Here is an 11,702-nt window from a genome sequence, read left to right as displayed (position 1 = left end):
AGGGTGATGTTTGCTGGCGGGACAAAACGGGAGGATGTTTGGAGCCGACCCACCGAGCGGCCGCGCCGGGATCGGAGGCCAGCGACGGTATGCCGCCGTTGGGCCGGCCCGGTCACGATCCCCGACGCCGGTGTCAGCCAGCGCCTTGATCATCGCCCGACCGGCGCCGTATAGCCTGACCTACCCGACCGTCGTCGACTCCAGGAGCCTCGCCGTGGACTCCGAATCTGGGACCCCCCATTTCTCGCAAGGACTCGACTCACTCGGTAAATCGGGCGAGATTCAGCTCAGAAGCTGGAAATTTTCGCTGCTCAACTAGCGAAGAATCTTGTTTGAAGACAGAGAGGACGTGCGCGAAGCGCGCGAAGTGGAACTGAGCTGTGGAGGGAAAGAGATGATCTGCAGTTGAGAGTGGCAAGTGATGGCTTATCATCAGCTCTTCGTATCTTGGGCCAAGTAGAAAGCCCCGTGGGTAGTCCGGTCCATCGCTGAGGATTGTCAGCAGATTATGGCCCAAATGCGGGGAGTGTCTCTAGCCTTTTGTTCCAGGGAAGCTAATCAGCCCGCAGACTGGGTTGCGAAGGCATACCGAAATGAGCCTCTGAGCCCGAATTGGATTTCCGTGTTCCCCCCCATCCTCTTCGGTCTTTGTTGTGTTATGATTTCGAACCCTCCTGTGGTCTACTTTCAAGTTATCAATGAAATTAAGGCACTTTTCCGATCATAAAAAATAAAAATAAAAACTAGTGAAGAATCTACCCAGAGAGAGGGGGGTAAGAGAACATTGGACAGATCGTTACAGAGGAAGCGCAGAAAAAGTGAAAAATAGGAAAACCGAAAACCGAACGATCCGATCCGAACCGAATTGCGTTTTTCGGTTCGGATCTAATCGGTTCATGTTGCCTTTCGGTTTGGAGCAAGCACACATCTAAATGGTTCGGTTCGGTTCGGTTCATATTTTCTGAAACGAACCGAACCATTGACACCCCCACCATAAAGTTACTAACAATTATTGCAGACTTACTTGTTAGTCTATACGTAAACTTACTTTTCTATATGAAAAGTTACTAAAGATGTATCGAAAAAACAAATTTATTTCCTGATTGCTTGATTTGGATATTGGCATTTCGATAATTTTTATAGGAGAAGTACGATTATTGCGACCCTCGCGATGGGTAAAATGCTAAATCTTTCAAAATCCTTCTCGTTTGAAAATCTTTGGAAATCCCATCTCCTGCCGGCTCCTCACTCAAACCCTTCCGACCATGTATCCGGGAAGTCGACCTCGGAGCATGAAGACTCTTAACCTACACGAGTTCACGTAAATTTGGGACAGCCTAATGAACAGCGGAAGCACTTCTTGTGGGTCATACGGCCAAACTCCATCCCTAAAGAAAGCAGCTCCTCCATCTTTGAGGAGCTAAGGGAGGCGACACCGGAGAAGGTGTGTGTCGTAGGGTGGGCCCGCAAGAGGAGGTTCAGCACCACGGTGCCGTGTTATCAATGCACATCAAGTGGAACTCAATGCTTGAGAGCATGGTCGCCAATAAGCTGATGGTGTGCTGGCCGTTCTTCATTGACCGGAGGGTGAACAGCCAATTCGTGAGTCACGTGTGAAAGGTCTAGCTCGAAGTTAAGGTTGTATGCAATGGGGGGAAAGGATGATCTAAGGCAAACTTAGTACAACATTGTCTTTAGACCCCTTTTCACCCTCACTTGTCGGAACATGGCCTACCAGCAGTGACGGCATGCTACGATGATCGTGTAGTGGTTGGAAGTGATGACAATCGGCTATCTTGGTGGTGTCCTCGGGCAGTGCAGAGAAAGCAATAGCCGATGCTTCACTCCATCACTCAGTCAAAAGATAATAGGAATTGTTAAGTTATTTTTTAAATTTCCAGTCTGGGTTTATCCCACCCCTAGGCCGGATTTCTTTCTCAGAATTTTATCCAAATGTATCTAGGTTTATCTGGTCTGGAGAATGTCATCAAACATCGGATAAAATAATTTGTTATCTACTCAAAACCAGGCTACCAAACCCGGCCTAGAGTGTCCCTCGATTGTGCAACCGCAATGTTTCATAGTCGGCACATCTGCATCGCTCGATTCCCAAACAAGCAAAGACCGTCATCGGATTTGGGAAGTTGAGAGCAACTCGAAACCCTGCTAGGCAGATTTCCAGTTAGATTCTTGAGAAATCAAGTTATTTTGCGTTCAAAATTTCCGGAACCGCACGGCGCGTAGCTGTCATGGGGGATCAGTAGGGAGCAGTTGCACAATAGACCAACTAACGCTTCCCTTCTTCCGCACAAAGCATTGCACCAAACCAGACGCACTCGGATAGTAACAAGTCTATATAGAATCAAGCAAATGTATGAAGTACAGACACACCATGATCTACTGATCTGAACTGAACTCTCCAGCTAATTGCTAATCAAGGCGACAATGATTTCCACAATCCAATGGAGTTAACAAATTCTACCCGAAATTGATAGTGTATAGAGGAGGATGCCGGCATGCAAATTCAACACGCGTGTTCATTGTTCTAGGCCATACTAAAAGCACAAGAAGCCGAGCACCGTACATAAAAGTCAAGAGCCTCAACTTCACAAGACCTGCAGTTATCACAAGAAAAGTCCCCGCTAGTGTTTGAATCAGAGGGTGCTATACGTGTCTAGCTAGGGTCCACATTACATTGCTCCACCATTCCTTTCAGGTCAAAGATAAATCATAGTTTTGTGTTCGCTGTAAAGCTAGATCCCAGAAATCTCTTCTCGCTACTAAAAGTTCTTACAAATTTTCCTCATCTATCTTCTGAACAAAATTCTGTTGATTTCTTATACCCCTAGATTATGTTAACCACAACCTCCTACTTATTTCCCATCTTAATCAGATAAAAATCAGATTCATGAGATATTCCGTTGATTTCATCGGCTATGTAAAACGCTAGTCAAGATCCAAGTTGATGGTCCAAATATGAAGTTACTAGAGAAGAACTCGTGCCATGTGCGGGCTAGAAAAAACTTCTATCTTTCATCAATTACTATGAACGTGCTATCCTAAACACTCTTTTTCTTTGCTATGCAGATTCTCTTTGTAAGAAAAATGTAAGGAAAAGTTCTGATCAAACTTTCTTTTCTGATTATCAAGTTTTTAATGATAGAAAACTATGACTCATTCTAATTATTTTCACTGTATATCCTTATTCAAGAACTAATTTCCCCTAGGTTGTCATTAATTGTTTTGTGAAATGAATTTTGTTTTCCTTCACGCTTACATGAAGTTTTCGTGGAACACTTCCAATTGGGGCCGCCCATTAATATTTATACCATAGGCAGTGTCTCCTGAGGAAGGATCATCCATGCTTCCCCCAAGAAGTCAGATATCCTTCGAAAACCGGTTTTCAAGCTCCATCCAGCTAAAAGGGTCAGGAAATGTCCACAATCGAAGCAGATATCATTCCTCACATGCATATGAAACTTCCAGAGAACATAAATCATAAGTTAAACTGTCAATTGAAGAAGGCAACAAAACAAAATTCTACCGATTTGATCTAGCCTCTGTGGTCGATGGTTTTTTGGACCTGCATACATTGAATTTTATACCAAACACACAAATCATGAAGTCTTGGATAATGAATGGAGTAAACAATTAATGGCATTTGTCGGAGCTATTTGCAATTCCTCACAAAAACGCACTATCGACCATCCAACATCGTCACCGTGACTGCATTAACTGTATGGAGTTCTTCATGCCTCAGGTTTGCGCCTAAGTCCATTGAACTTCTTTCCATGAAGAAACCAGGCTGTTTAGGTCGAGGCAAGCTTGCACTTTCATTTCCTAACATGGCGACTACAAAGGACATCGCTGGTCTATCGTTGGGGAACTTCTGCACGCATAACAAGCCGATGTGGATGCATCTTTGTACTTGACGTTCCACCGAATCATACAAGCACCCATCAACGAGTTCCATGGCTCTGTCTTCACTCCAAAGCAACCATGCCTCAAAAAAATCGCATCTTGGGCTTAGTAATGCAAGACGAAAAGAGAGAGATAAGGTTGAGAGAATAGCGTATGCTTTGGATCTTTTCTCGTACATGTCCGAGAAGGTTATGGTGATGATTTGGGTGGCATAATCCTCTGTTTCTTTTGCCGCTTACAATCTCTAACAAAAGCACACCAAAGCTAAAGACATCGGATTTCACAGAGAACTTCCCATCGAAGGCATACTCAGGGGACATATAGCCACTGTAATGACAAAATGATTGGTATTAGTCTTCTAACATAACATGCAGTCCTATTTAGAGATTTTCTGGAACAACAAATTCTTACTAAGTTCCAATGATTCTCTTTGTTTTTGCTTCTTTCTCATCACATGCAAAAATTCTTGCCAACCCAAAGTCCGAGATTCTAGGGCTTAGGCTGCCATCCAATAAAATGTTGCTACCTTTGAGATCCCGGTGAATTACTCGAAGTTTAGAATCATGGTGTAGATAGAGAAGTCCTCTCGCAATCCCAACGACAATGTCAAAACGTTTTTCCCAGTCTAACAATGAGCATCTTTCACGATCTGCATATGCAGATAAGTATAGTTCAGTCAACCAGAGAAATTAAGTTCGGTGCACAGATAGCTCATGATCAAGTAACATCTTTGAATAAAGGGTCTAGAGGCCTAACCAAAGATAAAATAATTCAAACTCTTGTTTTCCATGTACTCATAGACCAAAATCGTTTCGTCCCTCTCCATGCAATAACCTAGAAGCCCGACAAGATTCCGGTGTTGAAATTTGGCTATCAGAATTGTTTCATTCTTAAACTCTTCAAGACCTTGTCCTGAATTTCTTGATAGTCTCTTCACTGCTACTTCTTGGCCTGTGCAAAGATTTCCCTGCATATTGTGGTTTTGGGTAGACATGTTAAAAAATGAAATATCATCACTCTGTTTGCAGTAACCGTGTCTTGGAATATGCATGGCTCATCACCTTGTAAACTGGGCCAAAGCCACCAGCTCCAATCAGACCATCCTCAGAAAAACCATTTGTAGCATTAACATTGGTAGCCAGATCAAAAAGTGACAAATCAACATCTTCCTCCTTGATTTTCCAACCTGAAAAAGACCTTAAGGGCCTTAAGCTCACTTTGCATATTTTGGAGGTATACATTCACAGAACCAGCTGTACTGACCTTTGCTCTTTATTCTGCAATTCCAGATTCGAAACCAGTACACCATGGCCGATAGAAACAAAGCAGCAATAGCTGACATCAGTAAGGCAATGACCATCTTTTTCTTCTTGGCAGAACTATTAGGGAAATCTATGATAGAGAAGACAAATGAGATTAAATGCTATAAGCTGGTTAAAAGATAGAATGTCTAGAGAAAAAAGCAATGAATGGCAAAATAAGTACCTAGTTCAGATTTTGGTAGGCGGATGTATAGAGTTTGCCCATAGTTATCTTCTTCGTACTCCTTAATGTCAATTAGGCTTCCAAACCACAAGAGACGACGGCTACCTCCTCCTCTAACATCTGAATTAGCATAAGCTGCACATGAACAGTTCTTTAAGCACTTGGCCTCCCATTCCTCGAGGCTCATATTTTTGTCCAACCAGAACTCTAACAGGTCAGGAATTTTCACTTTGGAAACTTTGAGGAACCCTTCTTCCTTCGAACAATTTATTGGCACTCTTCTCATGCATCCACTGGACCAATTAAGGACATCCCATTCTTCTGGAGACTTTGGTACAAACCCCTTTAAGCAATCGCATATGGGAGCTCTGTTAATTCTACAGATACCACTGGCTCCACAAGTACCGTAAGCATCGCATGGATCGTTGGGCACTGAGTACATGATATTCCAGGCATAGCTTCTTTTACTTGCAACATAGTACTGGAGCGACCCTGAATGGTTCATTGTAAGTACTTTTGCGATATATTCACTTTTTCTGAGGCAAAAGTACACTATAAGTGCCATAACTTGTGTACGGCGATCACTTTGGTGCCATAACTTTTTTTCGGATCACTTTGGTGCCAAGTCGGAGGAAAATCGATCACTTTAGTGACTCCCAAAATTCCGCCAAAAAGCTGACTGGCATTTTTATTTAAAAAAGAGTGTGACGTGGATATTGGGGTCAACATTTGATGTCCACGTGGGAGCAAAACGACGCGCCAGCCACGTGGACAAGAAGGACGACGTCGTTCCATTTAGGATAGCAAACGACGTCGCTCGTCAAAGGTCTTAGCATCGCGTCGCTCGTCACACCCGCTTTGTCTCCTCGTCGGCCCGCCGTGTCGCCCGTCGCTGTCGCCGCTGTGGCGCCCTCATTTCGTCGCCGTCACCGTCACCGCCGCTAACGCCGTCTCTTGCCTTCCTCGCGGTGGCGGCGTCGCTCCTCATCCCGTGGGACGAGCATCACTCGTCCCGTCGGCGTCGGTCCCGTCTCCGTGGCAAATTACGAAGGTCGGTCTTCAAATAAGGGCCGTTAATTTCTATTTTGCTGAATTGATCGACACATTGTGCTTCATTGTCGGATGTTTCACTCAATTAATTGGTAGATTAGGCCGCCTTCGGGAAATTAGGGTTTGAAGTAGGAAATTAGGGCTCGAACTTGGGAAATTGGGGCTCGAACTTGAAATTAGGTCTTGAACTTCGAAATTAAAGCTTGAACTTCATAAATTATGGCTAGTTATTCGGATATTAGGGCTTGAAGTGGATTCGATTGTGTTGGTGCCGGGCGAGTATATGCGATAGATTGTAGTCCATGTGGGGACCTCTGTCATTGTCACCCATGTAGTCCGATGGTGGCTTTTTCAATCTTGTCGACCATGCGGACCTTCATGAAGTTCGCTCTTTTTCCTATGGGTGTGGTCCCGAAAGCTAAAATATTGAATTTTTGGCTTTTTTCCTTCAATGCAAGGTCGATATGGGGATAAAGACACAATTATCGGCATCATTGTTCGCTATGGAGGAGAATTTGTCATCGGCACTGACGAGTGGGAATACTTTGGGGACTTGAAGGTACTCGTTTATTTCGATAGAAGCAAGCCAAAGATATATTAATCTCATGAGGGATATAGTTCAACAATTAAGATGTAAAATAGGAAGTTTGCATTATTGTGTTCGAAGCACTTGAAGGACGGATTAGAAACTTTCATGATGATAATGGTGTTAAGGATATCATCTACCATTATCTTCATGGAAAAGAAGCGTTGTGTACGTTGAGTCCTATAGTGATGGTGAATCGATGAAGGGCCGAGGAGGAGACGTAGGTGATGGTGCTGCTTTACCTAGTACTCGTGTTGGTGCTAGTTCTATTATAGATGAAGCGGACATGAGAGGATGAGAGGGAGGCAAGCCATGCGCAAGGAGTGAAGAGTTCACTGGATTTGAGTTCACCGGATTGTCGTGGGAAGTTGCTGCATCTAGTGAATCGATGATGAGGGTGTGACAAATGTAAATTTACCAAGTGAAGATGACAATGAGGAACTTGCACAATCAAGGCAAAAGCAAAGGGAATTTGGAAAAATCACAAATGCACTTGGAGGATTGCATGAAGTCGAACCAGACATAGCATTGATGGAGCTCCACCAAGGTAATGACACCGATTATGAAGAAAGTGGCTCGATGAACAGAATGATAATTCTGAAAATCAGCATGAAGATGATGATCCCGTTGTGCGCAGAAGGAAACGTAAGTATCCGTTATACGATCCTCGGCTCTTCTTCTTCGTGTTGACCGTAGGTCCGAAATTTTCCGATGCCAAACAATTCAAAGAAGGGATTATCAAGTATTCAATAGCCGAACAGAGGACTCTTCGTTCACTCAAATACGCAGGACTATGTTAGAGCAAAGTGTTCTCAACCTAGTTGTTCGTGGAAGATATATGGCGCACGTTCAAAGAGGGACGGGTCATTCCAAATTAGGTTATTACAGGAGGAACATACTTGTTCCATCGTGTTTGACAACAAAAGGGTAACGAGTGCTTGGTTGTCGAAGCACTTCTTCGATACCATCAAAGTGATGCCCGATGTGAAGAGTCCGAAGGCTAAAGCTGGGAGGAGCAGTAGGATTAACGTGTCACTCAATCAGTAAAAGAGCCAAGTATAAGGTGATGAGAAAAATTCTAGAGAGGTACAAGGAAGAATATGGTCAAATTTGGGAATATGTTGGAGAATGTAGGCCGCAAACCCGGTAGTCGAGTTTATGTTGAGGTTGTGGATCGGCCACCGCTAACCATGGGACTAACTTTGACCGAATTTATATTTGCTTTGATGCATGCAAGCGGGATTTGTTGCTGGTTGTAGACGAGTCATAGGGTTAGATGGATGTTTCTTGAAGGGTGTGTGCAAGGGAGAATTGTTGGTCGCCATTGGAAGGGATGGCAATAATCAGATGTTTCCAATTGCTTGGGCTGTTATGAAGGTAGAGAGCAAGAACACTTGGTCGTGGTTCCTGAAAAATTTGATGGCGGACCTTGAGATCACTAATGGAGGAGGTTGGGCATTCATGAGCGACCAACAAAAGGTAATGCGTGCAACCGCACAAACAATATTTATGACATTTTATCTTGCACATGCCTTTATTAATGCCTTGATGTATGAATTCTTGTAGGGACTTCTTCCCCGCTCTAGCCGAGTTGATGCCATTTGATGAACATAGGATGTGTGCGAGGCACATATATGCAAACCGGGCAAAGATCTACAAAGGGGAGAAACTACGAGCAATTTTGGATGATAGCTAAGAGCACCAACATGGCTGATTTTAGAATTCACAAACAAGCAATGCTTGACTTGACGAAGGACGTATGAAGCACTTTTTCAAACTCGAACCCGTGCATTGGTGCAAGGCCTTCTTCAAGAAGAATTCAAGAGCGATATCATTGATAACAATCTTAGTGAAGCCTTCAATGGCGTAATTTTAGAGGCGAGGTGCAAATCAATCATCGCATGCTTGAGGATATTCGAGTGATAGTCATGACAAGGCCGTAAAACAGAGAGATGAGGCCGCAAAGTGGACTGACAAGGTGGTCCTAGGATTGCTAAAAGATTGGATGACAACTTGGCGAGTAGTAGGTTCTGTCATCCTATCCGGAATGGAGATGATGGCTATGAGGTCATGGAAAAACAGACAAGTATGTTGTCCAATCGACAAACTAAAGTGCTCATGTCGAGCTTGGCAACTTTCTCGAATTCCCGCATACATGCCATTTGTGCCATCCAAGCGAAGTACCAAAATCCCAAGGATTACCCGCATGGTTACTACCACAAAAGCACATATTTTGTCGCTTACCAAGCACATGATGCACCTATTAGAAGTACAAAATTCGGGAGCCGACAAATCATGAAGCCCCTCATCCTTTACCACTTAAGAAACAAATGGGAAGGCCTAAAAGGAGACGAAGAAAGCAGGAGGGAGAGCCCATAAGTAAGAAGATGAGCAGGTCAGGTGTAGAGATAAAATGCTCATATTGTCGTGAGGTAGGTCACAACAAAAGTGGTTGTCATTTGAAGAAGCAACATCGCTGCTTCAACAAAGTGGAGGGACTCAAATTGGATCAAGTGCGCACAAGACAAGAACCAGTGAAGGGGCTGCCGAAAGGCATGCCGATTGTCTAGCCAAGGGCCTCGCCAAGGCCAAGTTCAAGAACCACCAAGAGCCAACCTAAGCCCAGGTTTAAGGGCAACCTCCTCCTCGATCATTGCACAAGCTAGGAGAAAATATCCAAGAAGCTATATGTATTTGTATTAATCTTTAGTGAGCGTACTTTGGCTTTAGTTGACATTGTTTTGTTCTTATCGCTTGAGAAGAAAACCAACTCGAACAAGCGCTCAGTTCCTCAAAGTGAGGCACCATATCAAACAAGAGGGGTCCTCGGCAGAAGATTAAGGCAATATGGTTATGGAATTTATACGGACTTCAATACTGGAGTGACTATTTTGCATGTAAGTTTTGTACATCTCATGCATTTCATTCGTGAGTTTTTCACTTTCATGAAAATATTGCTTCTTCTCATCCATGATTATGTTGTAGCCTGGGAGGAGTTCAGAGGTTCTCATATCTCAAGTTGGCCCAAGCCAAGAGTCAAGAGCTGCACCAAAAAGAATCCAACCAATGTCGCAAGCAGCTGGTCCGAAGAGAAGAAGGGTGGCTGCAGAGAAGAGTGTTCGTAAACCGCCACCAACAAAAACTCAACACTAGTTCCCGATCAACCAAAGACATGCGACGCTCCAAAACAGCCACCAACACCAAGTAAGAAGAAGATAGTTGCTGCGCCTAAGAAGAAATCTCGAGCAAGAAGGCCGAGAACAACTCGTCGGTCCAAAGATTGAAAAGATGCATGGTTGGAGCGTTCAAGAAGAAGCATCTAGTCTGTTGAAGAAGATGCACTCAAGTAGTTCAAGAAGAAGCAACTCCAGTTGTTGAAGAAGATGCACTCCAAAGCGCTTTAAGAAGAAGCAGCTCACTATTGAAGAATCGCGCATCTTCGAAGAACAACCGCAGTTCATCTCAGTTCGAAAGAGTCAAAAAATTATGAATCAATTCAAAAAGCCGTCGAAAGGAAAAGGAAATGGTGGATTTATCACTATTGACTAATGAGAGGGTGTTGAGGTGATTGTTAGTTTTTGTGAAATTAGGGAGGTTTACCGTATTGGCTAATAGGAGGTTGATTTTTTGTAGTCCTGGAATGTCATTGACTAATGGGATGTTGTGTGTAATGACTAAATTCGATGTTTACCGTGGTTAAGGTGGTTGTGATTTTCATATTTTTGGACACGTGTTTGTTCCGTTTTTAGTATAGTACTGGTGTAGTGGGGTGCTTAGTAAGTTGCCTCAAGAAGTTAATATTCAAAGAAACTTACCGATGCGGTTGGTGGGGAGGGTGGGAATTAGTGCTTTTTAGTGCTGGTTTTTTGTGCTATTTTCGGGTGCAATATGGTGCTTGCACCACCGATTTTGTGTTGTTTGAGAGTGCGTATGGTGTTTGTACTAGCCGATTTTGTACTATTTGGGAGTATAGTATGGTTACTATTTGGGAGTATAGTATGGTAGCGCTGATTTTGTCATATTTGGGAGTGCAAGATAATGCTTGCACCAAAGACGCCAAAGACGCTGGTGCAAGCATTTTGAACCGGTTTTGAATATGGTTTGGGGTTGTTTGGAGCCGGTGATTGAATATGGTTTGGGGCGTTTGAACTAGTTTATGAGTATGGTTTGGGGCGGTTTGGTGCGGTGAGCAGGTTTGGTACAATTACGCTTTGATTCTGAATGATCTCGGTTTAAAGATTGGTTTGTTGGAACCAAAGTCTCCATTTTTCAAAGAAACACACGGCATGACACTTAAGTGATCAACTTTCGCCACAATTGGCACTTAAGTGATCACTTTTGAACCACGATCGAACTTAAGTGATCACTTTTGAACCACGACCGGCACTTAAGTGCTCACTTTTGAACCACGACTAGAACTTAAGTGATCACTTTTGAACCACGACCGGCACTTAAGTGATCACAATTAGAAACATTTGGCACTAAAATGTCAACCGCCGAACTTGTGACGGCTTCATAATTTGTGCTACGCAGAGTTGCAAGACTTGCAAAGACCTCATTTTTCGAGTGAGCCTTACTCCATAATATGCAACCATCTAACCGATGAAAAAAATACAACAAATGAGCAAGTGAATATGCAGAAATGAGCAAGTGCAAGAAA

General features: G+C 43.5%; 2 protein-coding genes across 2 annotated transcripts in view; both read right to left on the bottom strand.

Moving 5' to 3' along the window:
* LOC115687700 (G-type lectin S-receptor-like serine/threonine-protein kinase At4g27290) overlaps window positions 1-11,702 on the bottom strand; it is a 68,647-nt gene that overhangs the window by 24,323 nt on the left and 32,622 nt on the right. The gene's annotated exons all lie outside the window — the stretch shown is intronic.
* Window positions 3,689-5,511, bottom strand: LOC115687698 (G-type lectin S-receptor-like serine/threonine-protein kinase SD1-1). The gene is made up of 7 exons (XM_056316920.1): window positions 5,407-5,511; window positions 5,185-5,313; window positions 4,983-5,107; window positions 4,678-4,888; window positions 4,333-4,570; window positions 4,098-4,248; window positions 3,689-4,003 (listed from the first exon to the last, which is right to left on the bottom strand). The coding sequence occupies exons 2-7, from the start codon at window positions 5,279-5,281 to the stop codon at window positions 3,698-3,700; spliced, it is 1,128 nt and encodes a 375-aa protein (XP_056172895.1). The 5' UTR covers window positions 5,282-5,313; window positions 5,407-5,511; the 3' UTR covers window positions 3,689-3,697.

The sequence above is a fragment of the Syzygium oleosum genome, unplaced genomic scaffold (assembly GCF_021117445.2).
Source record: "Syzygium oleosum isolate NSW1041296 unplaced genomic scaffold, Sole_v2.1 Sole_v2.13, whole genome shotgun sequence".
NCBI lineage: Eukaryota > Viridiplantae > Streptophyta > Magnoliopsida > Myrtales > Myrtaceae > Syzygium > Syzygium oleosum.
Note: the sequence above shows the minus strand (reverse complement) of the source record. Positions and strands in the feature narration are given on the sequence as shown.

Coding starts and splice junctions, on each gene's coding strand:
- LOC115687698 (XM_056316920.1), bottom strand. CDS start 5,281: ATGGTCATTGCCTTACTGATGTCAGCTATTGCTGCTTTGTTTCTATCG. Junction 4,889..4,982: donor GCTTTGGCCCAGTTTACAAG/GTGATGAGCCAT, acceptor CACAATATGCAG/GGAAATCTTTGCACAGGCCA. Junction 4,004..4,097: donor ACCATAACCTTCTCGGACAT/GTACGAGAAAAG, acceptor GATTTTTTTGAG/GCATGGTTGCTTTGGAGTGA.